Source organism: Strongylocentrotus purpuratus, unplaced genomic scaffold (genome assembly GCF_000002235.5).
Source record: "Strongylocentrotus purpuratus isolate Spur 01 unplaced genomic scaffold, Spur_5.0 spur5_scaffold_6, whole genome shotgun sequence".
Lineage (NCBI taxonomy): Eukaryota > Metazoa > Echinodermata > Echinoidea > Camarodonta > Strongylocentrotidae > Strongylocentrotus > Strongylocentrotus purpuratus.
The window spans coordinates 49036772-49063249 of record NW_022145612.1 but is presented as its reverse complement, the minus strand read 5'-3'; the positions used below and the strand labels follow the sequence as shown (position 1 = coordinate 49063249).

General features: G+C 35.4%; 1 protein-coding gene across 1 annotated transcript in view; it reads right to left on the bottom strand.

Moving 5' to 3' along the window:
* LOC578743 (plexin-A4) overlaps positions 1–26478 on the bottom strand; it is a 61302-nt gene that overhangs the window by 5043 nt on the left and 29781 nt on the right. Inside the window, exons 19-38 of the mRNA XM_030973320.1 lie at positions 25759–26001; positions 24710–24895; positions 23602–23830; positions 22417–22556; positions 21463–21584; positions 19895–19960; positions 19167–19241; positions 17808–17874; positions 17190–17222; positions 16007–16120; positions 14832–14979; positions 13786–13889; positions 13139–13232; positions 11562–11594; positions 8332–8429; positions 7605–7748; positions 6662–6840; positions 5961–6108; positions 1630–1770; positions 197–271 (exon numbers count right to left, since the gene is read on the bottom strand). Of these exons, the coding sequence (XP_030829180.1) occupies positions 197–271; positions 1630–1770; positions 5961–6108; positions 6662–6840; positions 7605–7748; positions 8332–8429; positions 11562–11594; positions 13139–13232; positions 13786–13889; positions 14832–14979; positions 16007–16120; positions 17190–17222; positions 17808–17874; positions 19167–19241; positions 19895–19960; positions 21463–21584; positions 22417–22556; positions 23602–23830; positions 24710–24895; positions 25759–26001 (2439 nt within the window). The remainder of the gene's footprint in view (positions 1–196; positions 272–1629; positions 1771–5960; positions 6109–6661; positions 6841–7604; positions 7749–8331; positions 8430–11561; positions 11595–13138; positions 13233–13785; positions 13890–14831; positions 14980–16006; positions 16121–17189; positions 17223–17807; positions 17875–19166; positions 19242–19894; positions 19961–21462; positions 21585–22416; positions 22557–23601; positions 23831–24709; positions 24896–25758; positions 26002–26478) is intronic.

Genomic DNA, 26478 nt, shown 5'->3' with positions numbered 1-26478 from the left:
AGATGTTATCAAATAAAATCAATATAAAAACCAAAATGTTGCCTGTAAGATGAACAAATGCATCATATTAAATAAAGAAGTTCAAAGTTATTACTGGGCTGTTTCCAAAGTGTATTAGACAATTTTAGAAAAATATGCTCCTCATTTACAGACTTGTAATGTGGAAAGAAAATCTTGAATTTTGCTTTCTGCTTACCATCGTTTCATGTGGACGAATACGTGAATAGAGCTGCTTGAGACTGGTCAAACGGCTGAACAATCCAGTGAATTCCTAGAGAAGAAAAAAGGAATTGATGGTTACGCTCAGTTTACTTAAAATAAATTTCTCTGTGCCTTTGACTATTGCTGATATATTTCACAGGACTAAGATCTGGAACAAATGAATTGAAATTGATAAAATTTACACACACACATATAGGCCCACACACACTCCCACTATCATTGTACACCAATCTCTTTCAAATTCCATGAAATAACTCAACATACATGTCACAGTACCCATATGGCGTAAGACAAGATGTTGTCCAGATGCTTATTCATTTTATAAACAGAATAACACTCAATTTCTCTGTCAACAGAAGGTAATGGGTTTTGGCAACAGAAAGCTTGTTTACATCAGAACAATACATCATTAAAATTTAAAAATACACTTTCTTACACCATTTTTGATCACTCCTAATACAAATCTTTGCGATATCGAGAGCACGTTAAGAGGGATATAATAATATCTGCCATATATCTGTGATAAGTAAAATATTTGTTCCTAATATAATAGCTATTCTGTGAAAAGAGCCTTTCTTTACAAGAAACCCTAGAGATATTCAAGTAGCAGACCCCCCAGGAGACTTAACAATGGCAGGACGTTCATGCCACTGGTTGCTCTCACCATTGGTCTCTCAATTATGATCTTTAGATAATATTTTTTCCTTCAATAATGAACTATCAAAAATGCTCAATTCTGTAGATGTATGACCATTGAGAGACTATTGCCAGTAAATGGTGAGAGCAAACAGTGGCATGAACTGCCTGCCATAGTTAAGTCTAATTTAAAGTCGATTTTAGTCTTTGTGAAACACCCCCAGCACTCCACATGACCGATGGCCCATGAGACTGATGTCCTTCAAGACCCGACTCAACAATATTCAGAAATTTTGTCAAAAGGCCCGCACAACTGACATACCGACCTTGTGGGCTGTTGTGTTAGCTATCGGTCTTGAGGGATGTAGCTGAAACCTCTTACATAAGGAGCATTCACACTGCAAGCAATGTTTTCTCAAGGTTCCTTTCACACTGCAGGGTTTATTCAAAAGTTACTAGGAAGCTATCCATATAACCATGACAATACCTGAATTGAAAAACCAACCTCTAGAATGCGATTTTAAAAAAAAGCTCACCGAAATTCCACTGGTTTTTGCAGAGTAAATGTTTGCTCTCAAAACACCTGTGACTAAGTATGGTTTTTGCTCATGTGACTCTTTTTACATCCACACGCAGAGCAGCAACACAGGCACATGCACACTATTCGGTTTTCCAAGTAGTGCGAATGGTAGTTATGAAAATCTATGGTGTCTCCATTTTGTTTTTCCAAGTGTAAATGACCCTATAGAACTAAATCACATCTACACTCACCTCATCGATGCGTTGGCACTCTACCTTCAGTTCGTCCTCCTCCAAACGTAGAGTCTTGTTGATGTTGTCGTAGTAGGTAGTGAGGAGGGAGATATAGGCTGGTAGCTCCTTGTTGAAGAGAAGCCTACTTGGGGAGGAATTCTGAAAAGGAAAAATAGGTAAAGGGTCTGTAAGATATCTTTTACAAATGTCAGAATATGTGAATGACTAGCTATAAACATATTTTAATCCTATATTAATAAAGACACTCTATACAGTATCTGGACTGTTTTTTAATATGTAATTCATTTTTTCTTTCGCAGTGATGTTTGAAGCTTACTTGTGTTCATGTGAGGGTTGTAACTCAGGTGAGAAAAGCAAATGTAAAGAATGAACCACTGGTATTCATTTAATTCATGACAGTCTCCAGTCATTCTTTATCAAACAGAATCCCATCTTTAACATAAACAAATACACTAACTGTTCTGGAGAAAACAGATAGATAAACAACTTACACATTATCCTGTGCAGTTACCAGTAGGCTAATAAAACACAACCCTAACTTTTCATTTCATGTGATATTATCCAATACTGGATACAAGTGCTGCAAAATCATTTATCAATCTAATTCCAATATATAATGTGATTAAGTGCCTGAGTATACAGTGAGAAATTTATAATCCTGATCTTCTATCTTATTTTGAGTGTAAAATTTCCAATCTCATTTTATTCATCTCTGTCAGACGCTATAAATTGTGCTGTAAATTGTGAAATTCATGTTCAATGTGTGTTATAACTCGATCAGTAGGCTAATGACAGCGTGTCTCATTAAAAAAATACTATGGGCAGAAATATCAAATTTGTGTGGATACTTGTGAGATTTTATTGTTGCTTGTGCATTGACTCGTCAAATCCTTTATAAAAAATGGAATAACTACTTGATTAACAAAAAGAAACAAGTTGTGATTTCAAGGGTAGGGTATGTGTTCAACAAATATATAAATAGCATCAACTGCTGCTTGGTGGTGTTCATAAATAGAGCTAAACCCTGCAAAATTCTTTCTGTGTTGGTGCAATTATTTAGTGTTAAAAATGTTTAATAGCGATTAAAGATGTTCCCCTTTCTCTAAACGATGAAGTTAAAAGATCAGAGTTTAAAGGAAAATAATATGAAGTGACAAAAGTAACGAGTGAATGGGCAACTGACAAAATTCCTCAACGGGGACCGAGTGGTCTTTATTCGTCCACCATCACAACGACTACCTCGAAAATTCATCTTCGCGAATACTTTCGTAGCTCGCATCTATCATGTTGGCCAACCACAGTCTACGACATGCTCTAGATGCCTAGCAACAGGGCTATGTAGGCTACCGGGTATGCAGAAAATGCGGGCCCTTCCAGAGTGAGTGCCCAGATAATGCAGAGCTATGTAACATCAACTCAGTAGCAATATCACACTCGTCTGTTCAACGTGATTTACCCATGACAACACTGAATCGACTCAGCCAGAAAATGCTGAATAACGCGAACAGATGGCGACCAGCAAAGGACGCGACCAGACGCGACAGAAGAGTTTAATGGACTTCATTGCCAACGCCGCAAAGAACGTTGCTAAGGGAAACAACACTCCAGAGAGTGATGGATGAGGGAGAAATGCTCCCAGGGCAACAAGATCATCGACAAGAGAGCGTAGCGGTTCGAACGCAGCATCGCAGGTAACCGCGGTAACAAACAAGCATCTGTCCGATAAACAAGTTATTGATATGGATAAGCCTGACAGGGAGATCGACAAGAAACAAACAATCAAAAAGAAAAAAACAAAGAAGAAGAAATGAGGTATCTATCTACAGAAAATTACACTACATTGTTTGAAACATACCATGAAGTTAAAAATAATTAATAAATTTTGATTCCAAGATACAGTAAAAGGAGTAAGATGTTTTGTTGGTTGAAAATCTGAAGATGCCATTAATGCGTTTTTTACAGGAAACTTTTTTGACCAGTGATATAGAATTACTTACGGTCTACGTGCAGAATGGAAAGGTTTATGTTATTTCAACTCCTACCAATGATTTTAAGAAAGTCAAATTCTTTAAATTATTTAATATTAAAAAGATTTTAACATTTAAAAGATGTGTCACTTGTTAGTGGTGATTGCCAAAACCCAATTTAAAGAGCTTTCAACAAAAATACAATTTAGTTGATGTTTGTAGGAAATTTAATCCTATTAAAAAAACAAGTTACATAGAGACAAGGTTACATGAAGACAAGTCCCTCTAAACATGTACTCAAAACTAGACTATTGGTTAGTTTCAGCTGATCAAGTATCCATTGTGTTCTCCACAGATATAAGTACTTCCTACATTAAAGTGCAATCACAATGTGGTTTCCTTAGTGATAAAAGTGAAGGAAGGTATTAAAATTAAAGTTGGAATATGGTGGCTTAGGTTTGAAAATACGGTGGGAATTGTGTAAAGTAAGAGAATATAGTGTGAAATATGCTATTGACTGTAACAGAAGAAATGGTATATAGAATATCTGGAAAATGCATCTTCAGAAAGTGTCGATCAGAAAATGAAATTGATAAGTGGTACACAAATAAATGTAAAGGTGCATTTGTTCATTCGAGGGAAAAATGGATGGAAAAAGGTGAAAAGTCAACAAAATATTTGTTTACGGTTAGAAAAGAGGAATGGTAAAAGGAAAGAGATAGATTGTGTTCAACAGTCAACAGGAAAATATAAAAGGAAAATATATTACACTATATTCATATATATTACAGGGATTTATATGCGAAAAGAGATTGTGAAAAAGATAAAAATGAAAGTTTTAATGAATTTTTTGACGGTGTGGAAATAAAAACTCTGTCCAAAGAAGAAGCACACAGTTTTGAAGGTTTGTTATCGAAAGAGGAATGTTGGTATGCTTTAAAAGCCATGAATATAAATAAGTCGCCAGGTGGTGACAGTCTTTCGGTAGAATTCTACAGATGTTTTTGGAAGGAAATTAAAGAGCTTGTTGTTGCGGGAAGTTTGAATGAGGATTTTAATAATCAAGACTTATCATTGTCACAAAAACAAGCAACCCTTACTTTATTGTTCAAAAAAGGGCCCAAGGCTCTCTTAAGTAATTTGCGACCTTTATCTTTATCATTATTAATATCATTATTAAATGTAGATTTCAAAATTGCAGTTTACGCTTTATCCCAACAATTAATGGATTAATGACTGCTTCGTTTGATCAATCTGGATTTATGAAGGGTAAAATGGCAACTGAAAATGTAGGATCTGTCCCAGATATCATTGACTTTTGTGAGTTTGAGCGTGTATCAGGTGTTCTTTAAAAGTTAAAAACTAACCCATACATGTTACCTTTATAATAATGGGCATATTTTCATATATCTGTGGACCACTTTGCACTTCACTTTGTCGCTACAGAAAGTTAAAAACATGTGATAATGCATGTAGTTGTACATATCCAGACAAGATCTGACACTAATTTAGAACTTTGATATCCATACATTTGATGTAAATACAAGAAGTGTGTCAAACTCTGTTCTGTTATCAATAAATGGGTAATATGTATTCATATTATTCTTTTTATTCTTTTACACAAAATTGCAATCCACCATTATATCTATACTATACCTATATTTCAAGTCAAATGCCATCAATTAACATTTTTCCAACTTCTCAAGATTTATATATTAATGAATATATTCCATACTCCATGAAATTATAGGCATGGCATTAATCATCTATCATTTAATCCTTATCTCATAAAAGATTCGAGTTGCAATCCGATAAATTGCCGATAAAATTATTTGAAGGTTGCTCAAAAGTTTTAATCTATATCTGCAAGAAATTGCAATCACATAATACTAGAGTTAAATTTAAAGTCATATATTGAATGTACTTTTTATAAACATGTTATTTATAAACTTTTATCAAAGGCACAAAGAGATTCATCAATGCACTCCACAGAAATATATTTTTATATTTCTTAGTTCTTACTGTAAATGACATATGTTTATCAAACATTTTCTAACCATGATGTACTTCTCTTATACAATCGTCAGGTAATCTTTGCACTCATATTTTGTCATGTAAGAAAATTAAACCGTGAATTTAAATTTAAAGTCAGATATTGATTTCTTGATAGAGTCATAAGCAACATCATAGTCTGGGCTGAGTATGCTTTCATGTGAATTTTTTTTAAACTGATCAAAGGCACTAATCAACAGAATGAAAATAATTTCCTGATGTTAATCTACAAATAATTCTCAAAACTTGTGTGTTTCCACAGGTGTCTTAATTTCAAATTGAATTTGAACTTGAATTACAGAATCTCACCATCTTAAGTGTTGGGACCACACCCTTGCATGCATTATCCAGCATTTGATTTAAGACGGTGACCGAGGTGTCAGCAGTGCGAGACTGACGCATGTTGAAGATGAAGGACGGGTGGGCAAGTATCGTCGCCCAGAAACGAAGAGGCAAGCTGCAGGGGAAAGATTACATCATTGATGAAAAATAAAATACCAGGATGCGGAAAGGGAAATGATAAATCAAATAACGGTTTAAAACATTATACAAAACAAATGTGTTTGCAGTTCTAAGACAGGTGCTACTATGATAATTGCTCCATGATCAATATTCAACAGACCTTCACTAACCAAGTTCCTAAATTGTTAACCCTTGACCAAATACGAAACTCAACCTTAACCCATGTCATGGATGAAACAAAGTCTAGAGTCCATTCTGCAGGAGTACATGTTATGTCACCTTTTCTACCCTGACCTCTCTAGCTCTCGCCTTTCCACCTTTTATTTTTCATTCTATTCACATCCTTTCTACGCTTCTCCCACACACACACACACACACACTATCCTCTTTTTATGTAGATAGATGAATTTACGAATCAAGCCGAAGACACAGAATTTGCTTCAACTTACAAATCAAGTCAAAATTAAACATTTCCTACTGCTATTATGGTTCTAGCTGGAAGTAAGTAACACTTTTGTTGGCCTACAATAAACTAAACTTGTACTCACGTGTTGTTCTTCCAGGTAGCAGCTGTGCCATCGTCATCATATCGACTGGCCTCCTCGTCAAAGAAATTGAAGAGGAATCTGAGAGCAAAGGGGATGTTGTTCATGTTGTTCTCATACCCATCTTCCTGGATGGTAAACATGGCATCTAGAGCTTCATTCACGAAGCCGTTGATAGATTGCTGTCAAGGATGAAGAAAATATCTCAAAACTCTCCTCTTTAACCATGATCAACAATAGATTCTTTGATAACTTTTATGTAAAGCGCTGTGAAACAACAGTTAGTTTGTAAGAGCGCTATAGAAATGACTTTATTGTATTGTATTGTATTGTATAGTTTGGGTTGGAAACACATATTAGGAGCTAGGTTTACACGACAGTCTGTAGATTTTGAGTTCAGCTCATGGTTTTGAATTTGAGGTCGTCTTGTAGAAAAAGACTGTGCAGACGTACACATGGTTTGGGAAACTTCAAATTTACTCTAAGTTTGAAACCATGGGGGAGCTTATGATTAACATTAGAACTTCAAGCAGCAGGGATCCTCACTCAAAAGTTTTTGTCGGGTGAATGGAATTAACTTAAAAATGTTGCCAGTTTGTAATTACGACCGCTTGTCCCAACTTGTAGATTCAAAACTTTAGAGAGCAATAGTTGTTTCAGTGCCATTGTCATTGTGATAGTGGGGAGTTGTTTAGAAGTTTGAGGGCTCACAAACTTAAAGTTTCAAACTATGATGGTGCCATGCAAACATAGCTATATTGTGATGGCCTTGGAAATCTGCCATAATTCCTACTGGTTCCCAAAAGTCATTAGCATTCCATACCATTGCAAACACTCATAATAATAGGAGAAATGAAGAACAGGAATTTTGACCTTAATTTTTGACATTTTTTAGAGGGGTGAAAAGAATGAATCAATCAGGCAATCAAGAATAGAGACGACTTACCTTGACAGAAACCAGCCTCTGGAGATAGATCTCTCTAATCTTGCGTCTTCCCTGCGTACCCTTGAAGCACAAGACTCGCTGCATTCTGCCAAAGAATCCTTCATCTCTATCTTGATCTTGCTCGTCACTATCCTCAGACTGGACCTAATTAAGACAATAATCACATTCACAAGACCAGTCTCAGTTGCATCAATCTATATTTTCATCATGAACCTATAGGCACGAGACCATCATAGGTTACGTGCACTTTTCTACTAGAGAGAATGACACCTCTTCCCCAAATATTGACTTTTCGGTATCTACATTTTGTGGGTGAGCAAAATAATTATATTTGTTTTGTGGTAAATATGATATTTTTTCATGTAATTACTCTAAATAAGATCACGAAAACTATATCAATTTTTTGCCTGAATATAAGGTAATGGTTGCAGGAATATTAATATTTTTTTAAAATATTTTTTTAGTGGGGGGGGGGGGGGGGGGAGAGTTGGCACGTTAGTGGGAGCAAGCCATGGGGAGTAAGCCATGCCCCCATCATAGAACCCAATGTGATGTACTTTAAGTACGAAAAGAAAATGAACACTTGTGTATTCCATTGCCCCCTTCAAAATTTTAAACCCAAATAGGCCAAAGCTAAGTAAGTTAGCATCTTTGTCTGAACTTGTTAATTGTGCCCCCACTTTTACCAAACCATGGATCTGTCCCAGAAACTCTCCATGATACTTACCAAGTGATAGTACTTGACGTCCTTAGGACCTTTCTCAAGATCATGAGAAAAGTATTCATGGTGACCGGTCACACGCACCGACATACGAGTGGCATCATCTGAAATGGGATAAACAATTTCATTTTATTCACTTATAAAAAACACAACTTTTGATCAATCCCTGTCTTGATGAAGGGCTCAATCCACATTCTATTATACACCCAACAAAAAAAAGGAAGTGGACAAGCACCCTGTACTGTTCATATTTTTTTCTTCATATAAACTGTCAATAAAATATAAATCAAATTAAAGGAAAATGAATACTCTACCAACATCAATTAAGACCAAGTTTTGAACTTTCACACTTGGATGGGCACATATTGTATTATCTGTTTATAGAAGGTCTGATTAATAAAATTGCACAAAATAGGCCAAGTAGCCACTCAAATTTCAATGAACATGTGCATCTGTAAGACATTTTGGTTCAACATTAAAAAACAATGAATGACATATAATTTAATTCATGTGGTCCTGACTTAACAACTATGTTTAGTCATGTACACTATCAAAATATTTAAACATATACACATTCAATAATAGAAAATGAGGAGTAGTCAAGCATACATAAATATAAATGTACATATACTATAGCTCCATAATACAGATCTATCTACGTGTATACACTAGCCTGGTATACACATGTACATATTACTTCAGTGTGCTATACAAATATATGAAAATGACATAAACAATGACATACTAGCTATGGTAAGAATAAATGACACATGTCAGTAGAACAGATGTTAGCAAACCATCACCTAGCTTCTACCCAGTATTTTTTATTCTCTGAATACTCTTTCTACTGCATTACCTACGAATGACAGTGTTCACACACGATGAGATAAACTGCCACTGCCTTTCGCAAAAGTGACCGCAAAAATAAAAGGACAATATCATGCTGGTGGCAGAATGGAAAGACTTGCAGATGGTGCACTTCACAATAATGTATCTTATAACAGACAGATACAGGTATATGTTTAGGGGTCTTTGTTGTGTGTCGCTGAGTAACAAAATAATGTTCTTTTTTCCACCAGAGCTGAGCTGAGATTTATCACAATGTTTCTGAGAGGGATGATGAACTAATTGTGCTATCAATGTATCAGTTTTAGGCATGTAAATGTATATAAAGGGACATGCACTAGATCAATTAGTGAGATATGAATATTGATTTTTTGTGTGTGAATGCCCATATTAATAAAGTGAGCAAGCTGGAGCTAAACTATGCAAATATTATTTAGCTGAAGAGACAAAAGGGTGTTCGGCTGGTCGCTCATATCATTGTACATTAACCCTTTCAGGTCAGGATCTTGTTCTTCAAATTGGCAGCACTAATATTTTTCTTTTATCACTGTGGTGATAGAATATAAAATGCAATATCTCTGAAACCAATATACCCAGGTGAGAAGAGTCTAAAAGTTTTGAACATAGCCAGTTTTTATTATTATAGTATTAATGACTGCTTTGAGAGAAATAGTTGTTTTTATACGCTCAAGGGAAGGTTAGAATTGTGCTATTGCCCGAGGCGTGCCGAGGGCAATAGCCCAATTGTAACCTTCCCGAGAGCGTATAAAAACAACTATTTCTCGAATATTAAAGCAGTCATTAATACTTTTATATGCCGAAGAAAAAAAAAAAAAAAAAAAAAAAAAAAAAAACTTTTGTCGAAGATGAGATTCGATCTCTTGCGTACAAAAGGTGATGTAACTAAAATCAGCGCCTTAAACCGCTCGGCTATCGCGCTCTGTTACAATACAAAGCAGTTTTTTCTTATATATACACAAAAATGGATTGAAAACGGCTTCGCGTGGCGGATGCTTCGCGGCTGCTCCATTAAACAGGCCCTTCTTTTACTTTTGCAATGCATATTGGCACGAATTTAGATCAAGATCTATCGGCAGATGTTGTTTTTTTGTTTTTGGAAGTTTATTTTCGTCTTCATGTCAACAATGCAAGATAAATTTGTCGGTAAGATCGATCGAGATTCAATTGTATTGAAATTACTGACCAATTCTTCGCACACGTACGGTATCCTCGATCGCTCAGACCATTTTTTAACATGTAAACCTATGGGGTAACCATGGAGAATGACCTATTTTCCCAATAACCATGGTTATTGGGATTTTGAACTGTTTTTTAACCATGGTTACCGGGAATTTTCGGGAACAGTTAAAGTTTATGAATGCAATTTTGACCAATCAGATTGCTGGATTACTTAAGTGAGGTATATAATGATTTTCAATCTCTTAGCATGTTGCCAATATATGGGTTAAAAATGTTATTTGCCTCTTTGAAATTCCTAACATGAAATGCAATATAGTCATAAAACAAAATTATATGCTGTGTGATTGTCACGAAAGGGTTAACGGCTTTCTGGCTCTCAGCAAATGATAGCATATGCTAAGCAATAAGCACATAGATAACGTTAAAAATGTGAAAGATGTATAATATCATTGAAAATATTGAGTCTACCATAAAATGACGAAAAATAACTATTTACATGTATGCAGATGGATGTAAATGAAATAATTAGATGGATGTATATTGTGCAGCTACTCAATAAATATACTCTACTGTGCTGTGGAGAAGACGCAAACTCTTTGCTGTGCTCCTTTATGGAATAAAGGTGCCCCCCAAAAAACAATAATTGAAAATTGATTTTCTATGAATACAACATAAACTAAGACTGAAGTTTTCCTGAAAGCATAAACAAAGACTGTAAATGAATTTCAAGCAAACTTGCCTTTAATTAGCTCATGGGCATTTATCCTGTCTGAAAACTATTTTGAATGTTAGGACTGAATGAAAAGACATTACACAATATCAATTTTCATACAAGGTGTATGTAAAATGAAAACATTTATTATCAGTAAGCAACGTGTCTCAGTATATTGTTATCAATTACAATCCTGCCTTTCTTTACATATTTATTACAGAAAGCTTAAAACTTAGGTTATAGTTCCCTAGCTGCTTCAAATAATTAGATGATTTGAAATTTTAATTTTATCTATGATAGTAATGCATGGTATGAATATTAATTCCACCGCAATGCACATATTACATTAGTCAAATCACTGGACAAGAAGCAAATTACCACAAGACAGATGAAAAAGAATGAAATGACCAAAACGGTATATGGAAATAAGCAGTCCATCACCACTATAAAGAACAGCAAAGAAAAGAGCTTTTAAAACCTTTAGAATGCTTATGAAATTCTGGGAACAGGGCTGCAATAAACAAAATAGAAAATGAGAGAAAAAAAAATGCATTCCATGAACATACCATGCACTTAAAATAATATACTGCAGGGCAAGATGCTTTGTAAAGTATAACTTCTGGAAACGAATATGTGACTGCGCACCGCAAAACCATTTAAAATAAAAATAAAAATTGAGATTTTAATTTTAATAAAGCTCAATATAGGTATGCTGAGAGAGCATATTAAGAATTTGAAAGCTAAAATCATTTTGCAGATCACACATCGATAAACAAAGAGACCTTTTTATCCCTTCAATTCAATATTTTTCCAACATTAAGATGCACATTTTTTTAAAGTAAGCAACTGCAATATTTTTTTTCCTTTTAAGCAATCAAAATAACTATATTTTTCACACCGCACAATCAAATATTCTTGGTCTTAGGCCTAAAAAAAAAGATGTTGTATTGCTCTTTACGTGTTAGAAATATATATTTTTATTTAAACTTTTTTTTTCTTCTCCTTTTTGGGCTGATATTTCTCACATTTTTTGTTTTTGTTTTTAAACGGTAAAAAAACCTTTTTTAAAAAGCCGGCCGTAGATTTCAAGATTTTTTGGTCGGTTGCAAAGGGCAATACAACATCTTTTTTTAAAAGGCTTAATGTGAGAGCTGACAAGCAGAGTGGAGGTTGAAATAGCATGCCATCATCGTGCCAACTTAAATAAAATTATACATTTTGCAGATTGATTTCTACATATTTATGTACAACCAATTGTGGGAGGCTGAGAGTGAACAGACAGGCTTTAGATAAATCATAAGATCATCAATCAGTGGCACAAAACTGATCTATGGAACCTTCAGCATTTTCCCATCCTGAAGATTTCCATAAAATATCTAAGTATATAGGCATTGTCCACAAAATGAGTACAGTAGCTACTCAACCAAAAGGTGACCATTCAAACCTCCACTAAACATACAGTACCTCAATATCTATTTTTTCAGATTTATATGCAGAGAGAAACCTGAGCATTTGAAAGCTATTTTCAAGTCAAAAAATTTGCTCTCACTATTTATGTATGAAAATTATTTAACAATCCTGAAACTCTCCAGAAATTTAAAGTGGAAAAAGTTTTGCCCATCAAAATTTATATAAATGACTTCTTCTATATCTTCATAAATATTTCACATTTCAAGTAAAGAAGACAATATGCATATCTTTCTCACCTCATCACAGGCAAATAAATAAAAATCAATTAATGCATGCATGCATGCTATGTGAGAATGTCATGCAAAAGAAGAACAAATAAATGAAAGTTAAGTTCCTTTTCTTTTCTCTATTTTGATTGAAGTTACATTTGACATTCTTTGATTAAACTTGCTTTTGAAGTACATGTAGACTCATTGTCATGCATGCCGATATTCAATGTATCTTGAACATATTGGTAATAAATAAATGAATGAATGAACTCTTGTTGAGCCCTAAAAATGTTTAAAATATATCACTCAAGAAAGGAACTTAGTTTCATAATAGATGGCATAGATATATACTATACAGAGCCATGCATATACTCACTGAACAGGTTATTAGCATCATTATTCATGGGTACAGGCTGAGCATTGGGCATGTCTTTTTTGTCAGTCAGGCTGACCGGTACTCCAGATGAAATCTGAAAATAGACATTTATCAAAAATAGAAATATCTTACCATGTTTCAAGATTACCCTAAAGAACATAGACAAATATCTTAAAAGCTTGATGGATTTCTGCATATGATACATATAAAGCACTAGCACCATTTTTGTTTTACCAGGGGGGGGGGGGGGTGTTAAAAGGTGGAACAACTATGCCCCCCCTCCATCTTCAAAACTCAGCGTGGCAAACCTTAATTATATAAAAGTAAAATATACCCGCCTTTTAAATTATCACTGTAAAATGCATGTAAATCTTTAATTTTTCTTTCTTTCCATTTTTTCATTGTCCTTTAAACAAAAATAAAAAATTGTGCTCTCCTTTTACAGAATCCTGGGGGCCCGTTTCACAAAGCCTTTTTTAAATGACAAATGACAAATATCAGTGACAAATCTGCTGATAACCAATCAGAAGCAAGGATTTCAGTAGCTCATAACAAAAACTGTCACTTGCCACTGATGACAAGTTTTGTGAAACGGGGCCCTGGATATGCCCCTGCATGACATGAGGTGGTTTGACCGTCTGACTTACTCCGTAGTGCTGGAGGGTGTTGATGGGACACCATCCCATTGAAGCCGTCGTAGAGGTGTCAAAGTCACTCACAATCAGCTCCCCTTGACCGCCACTCTTCAAAACTGCAAGCAAAATAACAAGCGTTAATTTTCAAGAGGTCATCCCGATATGAAGCTACATGCCATACCATATCAAGAACAATATGAACTCTATTCTTGATTTGACTGGGACATGGTGACCTCATAGTTACATGTAACTCACTGGGATCCACTCAAAAGACTGTGTCACACTATTCCTTTTGTTTTTCAGGAGAAGTTTAAGTGAAAGGTGACAAAATAATTCAAAATATCCTGAGAGTAATTTCATTTTTTGTAATAGCATGTACACCATATTATGACATAGCATCTCCAAATGCTTCCAGAGTGCTTTGGTAATTATAACCCATGGTTTAGCTCTTGCATGTATATATAGATACTATATCATTGGGTGCTATTAAAGCATACATGGTGCAAATAGATGTGTAGACTACTTTCCAAGATTACATTCTAAGTTCTTAAAATTATTTGATAACTACAACTGTACTACACATTATTCAGTCTGTGCATTGTCCAAACTAGCAGAATCTAAGAACAAATGCTAACTACTCTGAATGATTGGTAAGCATAATTTATGTATTGTAAATAAAAATAATTTTTATAACAATAATTCACAATAAGTTGTAAATAACTCTCTTTATCAAATGACATTACTACAGTATTAGAAATCAGACGTGTAACAACAAACTAGGAGCAAATGCTATCGATCCACAGGGTATTTGAAATATATGTAATGCTTTTTCCTTGCATTACAAATTGCTGAATACACTGCTCCACATGTTGGGCCTCTTTAAACAAATGTACTTTGAATACTATTGCAAAATGACTTCATTGACTTAGATCTGATTTTGGAGTATTTAACAAACATTTTCACTCGACACCAGTCTGAGTTATCTCAAACTCACTATCTCACCGGTCCACATAACTCATATTATCTGGAGAAAGGGCAGAAGAAAGTAAGTTCCTTACCAAGATCCACCTCTCTAGCACTGCGCTGATACTTGGTGTGTTTCTTGCGGTACATGGCATCCAGGATCTTCTCTTTCACCTGGGTGATAGTATCTACATTCAAGACCTTGACTGATTCCTGCCCCAACTCACTCTCTACATTCAACGTCTACAGGGTAGGAAGACAGGGAGAGAGGGGGGGGGGGGGGGGGGGGGGGGGGTGGGGGGAGAGAGAGAGAGAGAGATAGAGATAGAGGGAGAGAGAGGGGAAGAGGAAGAGGGAGAGAGAAAGGGAGGAATAGAAGGAGATAAAGGGAAATAGAGAGAGGAAACAATTGGGAGAGTGGGAGGAAAGAGGAATCGTGGAAGAGATGGAAGGGAGGGAGAGAAGGAGAGGGGAAAGAAAAGCAATGGCGGGAGGGAGGAAGATGGGATAAAAAAAAAAGAGATAGAGAGGGGGAGAAAGAGGGGAAAAAAGGAGGGGAGGATGGAGAGAGGGAAAGAGAGAAATACGAAGGCCATGTGAGATAGAGAGTGAGAGTGAAAGAGAGGGAGAGGGAGGGAGGGAGAGGGAGAGAGAGAGAGAGAGAGAGAGAGAGAAGAGAGAGAGAGAGAGAGAGAAGAGAGAGGGAAGTGGAAGGGGGTAGGAGATAGAGATGAAGAGACAGGTAAAGAAGTTTAAATTTTGCACTTGCATTTTATCACAAACACAATGGTTAATCACTAAAAGCACAGTCATGAGAAGATGCAGGATGCAATGATTATGTCAAAGGGGCATCATCAAAGATGTTTTTTACTTTCTATTTGACATTAAATGCTGAGTAAAATATGAGTGAAAGAAAGTGTCCTACAATAACAGAGTAGATTAGATACTTGCCCCTGAATCATGGCATCAAAAAGTAAGAAATTAACAAGAAAATGGAAAATTTGAAGATTGGAGGATGAATTGCTATATAGCAGAACATCAAAGACACCGGATACAGGGGTTGTTGAACACATACTTCGGTGACAATAACTAACCTAATTCCTACTTTTAACACTGGAACAAACACTGTTCCTAACCTTTACCCTAAAATGAACTTTAACCCTTAACCCTAATTTTTCAATGAAGGGAAGACTGGAGCAATTGTTGCCAGAGCAAATGTCAGGGCATTGGCGCAGGGAATGACAGTATTTTAAGCAATATGAATATTTACCACTTCTTCAAACTCTGGGCTCTCTGTAAGGAGATTGTCAAAGCTGAGCGAGAAGTAAGACTGTCCTGTCGCAGCATCCACGGGTCCTTTCTCGCATTGAATCTTGATAGCTTGGTAGAGCTTGTACAAGGGCTGACTGACAGATTCCTAGCAGCACAAAATCAAAAGAGTGTGTTTTTAAAAAGAAATTTGAGTTCTGGTTGAGAAAGGTAAAATCTTGATAGCTTGGTTGAACTTGTACAAGGGCTGACTGACAGATTCCTGGTAGAACAAAATCAAAAGAATTTGTTTTTAAAGAGAAATTTGAGTTCTAGTTGAGAAAGGAACTAGATGGAATTCGACTGCGCGCAGTCGAAAATGATGCCTCCGTCATAGAGCAATTTTACAAACCAAAACAGAAGACATTTTTCGAATTCAAGTTCAATTGTAATCCATTAACAGGTTCTCAGAATATCGTGATTACAAGCAATTTCTCATATACATATATGACCCTTTGATCTTTGACCTCATGACCCTAAAATCTACTCAGTTCATTGGCTCTGCAAGATGTCCTGAGTTAAATAGTAATCCATCTGTCAGTTCTAATGAGAATGTGTTCACAAGCTATTTTTGCATACATAATGAGCCCATGACCTTTGACCTTTGATCTTATGAACCAAAAATCTACTCAGTTCATTGGCTCTGCAAGTAACATACATGACCTAATTTTGGCAGGAATCCATCAATCGGTTCTTGAGAACGCGATCACGAGCTGTTTTTGCATACATAATGTGCGTTGTGGCCTTTGACCTTTGACCTCGTGACCCCAAAATCTAATCAGTTCATCTGCTCTGCAAGTAACATACATGACCTAAGTTTAGCAGCAATCCATCAATCGGTTCTTGAGATAACGCGATCACGAGCTGTTTTTGCATACATAATGAGTCCTGTGACCTTTGACCTTTGACCTCGTAACCCCAAAATCTAATCAGTTCATCGGCTCTGCAAGATACATACATGACCAAAGTTTGGCAGGAATCCATCAATCGGTTCTTCAGATAACGCGATCACGAGAACGGGACGTACGTACGTACGTACAGACGTACGTACGTACAGACGTACGTACAGACGGACGGACGGACAACCCGAAAACATAATGCCTCCGGCTACTTCGTAACGGAGGCATAAAAATCTTGATAGCTTGGTAGAGCTTGTACAAGGGCTGACTGACAGATTCCTATTAGCACAATTAAAATCAACAGAGTGTGTTTTTAAAGAAAAATTTGAGTTCTGGTTGAGGTAAAAGAAAAATTATGAGCTCTTTCATTCTGTTTACCTCAGCATGGAAGAGTATAACGTTAGAAATCTCACCTGAAAAGGACTGCTCTTCAAATGCCCTCATATTCAAAATATCATGTTTTTTAAATTGAATTGATAATGGTTTTATTGAGAATAAAAGAACAACAATGCATCACGGTTTAAACGGCCGATTTGGGCAATGTTTCACAAATGTAAAATACAATATATAAAAACATTCATATCAAATAACATCAAAATTAATGAACTAAACTTGAATGAGTAAATTGTTAAAAATAATATTTAACCTTAAAGTTTTAATTTCATGATTTTCCAATTTCTTTTTGCTACCAAAAGTGTACACATGAATTTAGAATTTTAAAATTAAATCTAAGCTTACCGAAACATGACCATCAAGCTATAACTCATTTAGGAAGTGCAGTAATGGGATATGCATAATATTCAGCCTTATAGTATAAACTACTGACATTGATATGTTATTTTTATTTCACATGCACTAGCTTACCTTAATGAATTTGAACATGGCTAAAGCGATCCAGTTGTTCAGCAGTTTATCTTCCAAGGTTTCTGTCCTGGAATTAAAAAATCAAATCTTATTTTTAAGTAGTTGTAGTAGTAATAACAGCCAATAGCAGCAGCATCAGTCAGCAACAGTAATATGATCAGTAATAGTAGTAGAAGTAGTAGTAGTTTTTGTAGTGCCGGTAGTAGTATTACCCGTAGTAGTAGTAGTATTAGCCGTAGTAATAGTAGTAGCAGTAGTAGCAGCAGTAGTAGTAGTTGTAGTAGTAGCAGTAGTAGAAGTAGTAGTAGTAGTAGTACATGTAGTAGTACATGTAGTAGTAATATAAGTAGCCATAGTAGTAATAGTATACAAATATACACTGCCTTGAGAGGTTCTGGTTAAAACTATGCGCAAGAGGCGATGGATGGATTCAATTCAACAACAAAAAATCACATTTTTTTTTCAACTCCCAAATAGTAAACCAAAATAGTACTCTCATATAGTACTTTCTAAAAATAGGTCAAATATTTTTGGTCATGTGACGAGCTCTCAACCAATCAAAAGCCAACAAATTTTTGATGCAGGATATAATAGTACATATAGTAGTATTAGTAGTAGTAGTAGTAGTAGTAGTAGTAGTAGTAGTAGTAGTAGTAGTAGTAGAAGCAGAAGTAGTAATACATGTAGCAGTAGTAGTAGTAGAAGAAGTAGTCCAAGTAGTAGTAGTACTACTAGTAGTATAGTAGTATTAGTAGTAGTAGTAGCAGTAGTAGTAATAGTAGTAGTAGTAGTAGTAGTAGTAGTAGTAGTAGTAGTAGTAGTAGTAGTAGTAGTAGTAGTAGTAGTAACAGTAGTGTAGTAGTAGTATATAGTAGTAGAAGTAGTAGTGGTAGTAGTAGTAGTAGTAGTAGTAGTAGTAGTAGTAGTAGTAGTAGTAGTAGTGTAGTAGTAGTATATAGTAGTAGAAGTAGTAGTAGTGGTAGTAGTAGTAGTAGTAGTAGTAGTAGTAGTAGTAGTAGTAATAGTAGTAGTAGTAGTAGTAGTAGTAGTAGTAGTAGAAGTAGTAGTGGTATTAGTAGTAGTGGTACATGTATATTAGTATTAGTAGCAGCAGTAGTAGTTGTTGTTGTAATAGTGGTAGTAGGGGTAGCAATAGTAGTACATGTTCTAGTAATGTTAATGCTATCATCATTGTTTCCATAATCTTCACCATTCAACAATATCTATATTATCATCATCATTATCATCATCATCACAATTATTCATCACAATCATCAAATCATTATCATCATCATCATGTAAATACTATTAGGTTAATACAGATTTTTTCGTAATTTAAGGCTGATTTGATGCATGTACCTTTTGAATAGTTGTTTGAGTCTCTGTCTATCGGCTGCTTCACCTATCGTTTCACTCATGAGGGTCATCAGCACACTGAATAAGAAGAAACAAAATCATATTTTGTAATTTCATGCAAGATAATTTAAAAGAATTGTGTTCTATGATCTTTATCAGACTGAAGTAATCATACTTTACAATTATTTTCAAGATTATGTAATTATTTAATTATCTATGACACAGCTGAAATAAGATTTATATTTCATATTCCTGACTATTTACCATAACTTTATTTCATAAATTTTATCATATTTAAAAAAAAAAAAAAAAAACAACTTTAATTATCATTCTATTCTCTTTATCACTTTATCACATTGAATAAATCAGATTTTTTACATTGTATATACGAATATACCCCCAAACATTATCAATGCTCATTCATATGACTTTAATCCTTCCGGTTTTCTTGGGGGATTTGCTGTAGGGTAAGATGACAAAATAACGTTTCTTTGGTTAGACTTCAGAGAGACGAATACTGGATGCATGCTCATGAAAGGTATGTAATCATTTATTCAGTGGAAGTATTCTTTTCAAGAGGGCAAACAAAAAGTATTCATGAAGCACCTACATGACATCGATAGTGATTATTCTACAATGCCCCAAATGGGAGTTCTCCATGTTTAAAAGATCTGTAGATACTTTGGAGTCATTAAGAACTGGTCTATTGCTGCATGTAAATGTTTACTTACTCTGTGAAATATCTAAACTTCCCTTCCATGACCAGTACAACAGTGAGGAGTGATGCTATGTTGGCTCTGCAAACAAAAGAAATATCAACATCATAAAAGTTGCATAAAGTAAAAGAAACAATTGTAAAATATAAACAATGAAATTTGACTGAAGCATCATTACTTTGAAAAAAATATGACCAATAAAATCTGATAAGAATATACATATTTTGCCACTTTATTTATGTGAGAAGGAGATAAATAATCTGCAACTTCACTTTAAACGTAGGACAAGATATGTAATGTTTACAATGTACAGTGAAACCTGTATATAAAGACCGCTCAAGGGAGACAAGTGGTCTTTATAGACAGAGGGTCTTTATGTACAGGTTCCTTTATACAGGTTTCAATGAAAAACCTGTTTCTAGGGAAGCCGAAAATGAGGTCTTGCCGTACTGGTGGTCATGAAAGCAGGTTTGACTGTATCAAACTGTGCTAATAAAGTATAGATCTCAGAAGCAAGTATCTTTAATAGCATCTGATTTGAGCGACACCAAATATACTAAAAATGTCAAATAATCTTTCATACTATAGTATTTTCCATCAGCAAATATGAGACCATACAGGCATTATCCTTCATTTTACATCCAGGGTCTTATGAACGATAGGGCTGATGCTTAAAGGAAAACTAAATGATAGTAGATACTAATAATAACCTAGTTAAACTGCCTGATTTTTTTCATGTGATATGAGACAATTATCTCCTCATCTTTGACTCAGTATCTACATGTATGATTGTGATGGGCAATAGAGTGGTCAAGTGTGACGTCATCAAAATAACTATTATTAGAGTTTCCAAATTTGAACTTCATTTTCCAAAAGAGCATCAAAATGTCTTAATGATGAAAACCAATTGAATATGTTAAGTATTGACTAATTTACCATGTTTTTTTGTTGTTGTAAATGAACTTCTTGATCTCGGTTGGCGGACTCCGGGACCTGCTTATTTTTGGGGCTCTGCGCGCATGAGACTGTATAGTATCCTACCATCTTTCATGTTTTGAATTGCGCAGATCCTTGAAACACGTTGGTCTCTTTGCCAATCCGCCAGGATTGAGAGGTCCATCCTTCACAGGGGCCCCACTCACAAGCATTACTTTTTGGGGTATCAATTTGGATCACGTTTGTTCATCATGATTGCTATGTCATGTGTTTTTTAATAAACTGAACTGAAACTGAACTGAAGATATGCCCATCCGAATGAATTTATTTCAATAGGAAATCACTGTTATTTTGCTCTGGTTGATTACATTACGAACCAGAGCAAAATAACAGTGATTTCCTATTGAAATCTATTTAATGTGATGGTCATATCTCATTCAATATGTCATATATTCAATTGATTTCCAACATTTGACATTATTTTTGATGCTCTTTCGGAAAATGAAGTTCCAATTGAGAAATTCTAAAAATAGATGTTTATGATGTCACAGCTTCGGTACACTATATAGTCTTGTATCCCAGCCAAAGCCAGTCAAATTCAAAACATCAGTGGTCTACACAACATAAATGATGTCATAAAGTCTCACTTTTCCTTGGTAGAGATCTGTTTGCAGCTATCAAGAGTGTGTATGAAAACAATCAGGAAATCTTTGTTGCTGATGAGCTTCGAGAACTCCAGCATAGCACGCTGCTCCATCTCGCTTGGGATCTAAAATGTCAATGCACAAGAGAAATAAAGTCCATCTCTACATACACTCTTAATTCATATAAGTATCATTTTCATTATTTTTGAGGGAAAATTTATACATTTCATATGTCAATTCAAGTTCTAAAGCTTTTTCACATAATGATGAGGTAAACTCAAGCGCTTTAATACAGCAGTGTAATTTATTTCATCTGTGTAAATGAATACAAAAATGTGGGGGGGGGTAGATAGGTATCTGCATGCTACAATGGACTGTATAAAGTGTACCAGTACTCACTTTAAGATACAGAGATGTGAAACCCATTAAGCTTATTCATTTTATTTTTGCCCCTGAAATCTGTTGCGACCTTAAAGGGAACAAGCCTTTAAAATTTGAAGAAACAAAAATTCCCCTTCGTGTTAGGTAGTTCAATTTCAATTGATGATGTGCCTCAACACTAATACTAGCCTCAAAATTTTCTTGTGAAAGTCATTTTTCTTGCACTGACAGGGAAAATTGTGGGAAGAAGGAGTAGGGGAAGAAGGAGGATACTTTGGATGGACAGTCTGCAGAAATTGTTGGAAGAGAGAGGAGTGAAAGAACTGGGAGTGGTACTAATACAGAAGGCTAGGAACCGAGGGTTGTGGAACAGCATGATCGCCAAAGTCAATCGATATGGCACTTAGAGAGAGAGAGAGAAAGTCATTCAAAGAGCAAGAATATTTGGCTCTAGTGGATAAGTCACTGAAATGTGAAACACATTTCAAGGGTACGTTTTAATCCCTGCCATGGCAATAATGTCCATTGGTAATTGTTATCATTATTATCATTATTATAAAGATACCAATCACTTACTTCTGGTTCTGTGGTCACAGGCTTGACATCCAAACCAAAGAATAACATGCTCTTCATGTAGTCATGGTTACTGACAAACGGCATACCCAGACCCCTCAGTTGTTCTTCAATGTCTGTCATCTCCTGGTCTATGAAGAAACCTAAGAACACACAACCGGACAAACAAATCAATAGAGAATTTCTATGCCTACAGGTATATACATTTACATTATTTGATTTCTGTGAACCACATTGTACGTCATTTAGGTTGTTTTTTTCATTTAAAGATATTTTCCTTCTTTCTCAAAATGTTCTTGAGCTTTTGTGCGGCTTTGGGTCACCTTTCAACTTCCAGCTGGTTCACAAAACAGAGACAAACAAATGAGAATTTCTATGCCTACAGGTATATACATTTACATTATTTGATTTCCGTGAACCACATTGTATGTCATTTAGGTTTTTTGTTTTTCTCATTCTTTCTCAAAATGTTCTTGAGCTTTTGTGCGGCTTTGGGTCACTTTTCAGCCTCCAGCTGGTTCAGTAACTCTATAGATCCATCAAATGAAGAATAATCAATTTTTAAAAATTTAATATCATGAAAATGAATAGCAAACGTGCAATTTGTAAGTTCTTGAGGTAAAATACTTGTAATTTTATTTAGCTTCATCAATGATAAATAAAAATAAGTTGGACTAGGTTCTACTACTAGATGCTCACTAAATGCGAGATTTGTATACACATTAAAGGGATCCGGTAACATTGTCTCAGATCCGGCTTTAAGAAAATCCTTGATTTAGCTCATGCTCCAATCATAATTATAAACCTTTGGGGCATACACCTGTACATGAATCCCATGACATTTACAAGCCGATCGTCTGTCTGATTATCAAGATATTTATGATTAGAAATCGAATTCAAATTTTGCGTTTTCATAAAACTACAGTCTATTGGGGAAAACGAGTACCGGTATAGTATAAGCGGTCACTCTCTGATTTTTAATTTTTTGAGGCACATCTTGATCGTTCTGAAGCGGAATTTTGTTAGGGCTTCAATATTACACCATATCACAGACACTGATAACACATAGGGCCATGCATCTCAGATTTAACATTGTTAAACGATGCCTTGAATTGCATATCTGACTAGGTTTCATCATAAACTATGATGAAATGCACTGCCTAATATGTCTTGAAATTGATTGCATACCGGTCATGACCTCTCTTCTGGAATGTTGCATGAGGTTCTCCATTTCCATTTCCGTATTCCTGATCTGGGCTTTGTAGTTCCTATGCCCGACGCACACAAACGCCAGGAAGATGACGATGCTTAGGACCACGACCCCTCCCACAACACCTCCAACGACGGCAGGCCATATAGAACCACTGTCATATTGGGCTTGACCCACGACCTGTCTCAGATTATTCCCATGAAACACCTAATAAATGAGAAGAAAAAAAAAATAGACGACGTCACACTACAAAAAATGCAAGTCTTCTGTTCACTCTGATGCCCAGTTAAAGGTTATGTGGTCCTTGTTTGGTTACCATTGTTTCCATTAATTCCATCGTTTCCAAATGCAGTATCTCTTTGTCTGGAAATCAAATAAATTAAATAAGCAATAAATGAATTGATTTTTTGAGGGAGGGATTCTCTCCATCTTCATGACATGAAATACTAAGTGCTCTGGCATATGCTCCAGCAACAATTCATCAAAAGTATTGGGTTAGGGATAGGATAAGATTTTTGGTTTCATTAAGGGCAAGTGTTGGAGTAAGGTAAAGTGTTGGGGCCAGGATAGACTTTGGGATTTCAATAGCCTAGGAAATGAATGCAAAGCAAAATGCTGCAGCTAGGAGCATGTATCGTGCACACCAAACACTAACCACAATGTTGAGGGCATTAGGATCAATGCCCGTATTATCTCCTCTGCATACTCCATTCTCTGATTGGGTCCACATGTCTACACCGTAACTACAGCAAATCTGAGCCCTGTTGACCCGTAACTTGGAGGAGTGCGGAAAATTAAGTTTTAATTTGCTTTTGTGTAATACTGTATTAAAATAAAGGAAAAATATATTAGTTATTCCTTTATTTTTTACATTTATTCAGCTTACCACTGATATGAAGTTGGATTTTTTGCAAATGGGGTCTTTGATCTACTTTTCTTTTTAGGAAATACTTTTTAGGTTTCGTTTCATGGAGTTAGGTAGAGTGTTGGGTCCAGGACAGAATTTGGGATTTCAATAGCCTAGGAAATGAATGCAAAGCAAAATGCTGCAGCTAGGAGCATGTATCGTGCACCCCAAACACTAACCACAATGTTGAGGGCATCAGGAAGACCAGTATCATCTCCTTTGCATACTCCATTCTCTGGTTGTTCTATAGGAGACAAACAGGCCAATGAAGTCGTCGTCACCTCCGTCACGTCACACTCTCCTTTGCCCATGCAAACGGTCACAAAGTCCTCGGTACTCTCTAATGGTACCATGAGGTTCTCTCCCTGAAAAAGAGGTGGGGAGGGGGGAAGCAAGGAAAAAAATAAGAGAAAATATGATATTAATGATAATCAATTGACATACCATTTAGATGTATATTTTTATCAATGATTACAAAATTTATAGGTACTGTAATGTCAGTCACATAATACTTTTCTAATATTTTTCTAACGAAAGTTCTAACTATGATGAAACACAAACACAAACATTAAGCAGAGTCGTTCTGAACTTATATAAATAGAGCGAAGTATAATAAAACAAGGAGTATAACAATGCAAAATAGATGTATGGAATAAGTGAAACCATACTTCAATATAATCATGATGAATGAAAATGCCTTGAATATTTCAGTACTACATGTAGTTAATTATAGCTTGGACTTAGCCATGGTAATACAAGCAAATGCCTCAACATCATTGGAACGTATCTAAGAATAGGTATGAGAATGATTCTAACACATCGAGGGGCTGATGCATAATTCTTTAAAGATAGTTACTTCTGTGGCAGTTATTGGAATTATATATAGGAATAATTTCTTAAGCAAGAAATCACTTGACATAAACAAATATCATTATTTTAAAGATCTTTTTCATGATGTTTTTAGCATTTTGAAGGTGATTGAGATACGATCACATCTTTGATTTTGAGATGAAGCTGGCTGTGTAAATCGCATGCATATGCCGGATTATAGCAGTTTAGTCTACAACCAGTTCATCTACTTTTAATTTCCTTCTGAAATTAGTGTAAGAACATGTTGTGAATTAGCACGGCAGATTGAAAATTGGGAGTGCGGTTTATACACACAGTTGGGTGGTTTATTTATACAACGTTATTTAAGGTAATAAGATTATCTAATACCAGTACATACTCTAAGTGTCACTGCTTCTCCTGGACTCGAGATGACATAGGCGCTTGTCAATTCTTCATATACTGGATCAGGATGAACTGACAGGTCTTCAAATGATGAAACTGTTAGACCGTCCAAGAGGAAAGCAGTTTCTATTGAAGTTGCCTCTCTACGTCGACGTGACGGGGCTGGTGTCATGTCTGATGTATTGTCCAGGTCGGGGGTCAAGCAGTAAATTGTGTCATTTTTGTTCACCGAACATTCCTGTTGATACAATAAAACAAAAATCCTAATCAGCAAGAAATATGACAAGAAGGTATTTCAAACATTGTAGTTTTAAAAGAATATATTAATCTAATCTTATCAAATCATACAACCTCTGAGTCTGTAAAGCGGTACGTTTGCCTTGTTTTTCTCTGTCTTCCTGTTGTACCACTTAATTTATATGTAATTATTCATATAGTTTAGGGACAAGCCTTTGATAGGCCTTTAATTAGCCTTTGTTTGTCCCCCAACATTTCGATACTTCTGTTCTGTTGTGTTATTTGTTGGAATTGACTTTGTATTGTAAAGGTTTGTTATTGTGATTTTTATCAAATGTGCAAATAAATAAATTGGATTGAATTGTATTATACATACTATGGGTCAATATTTTACATTTAAAAATTCACATCTTCGACCCTGGGCCAAACTCTATACCTCGTCATAACACCAAAGCCAACAGGACACATGTCGCAGGAT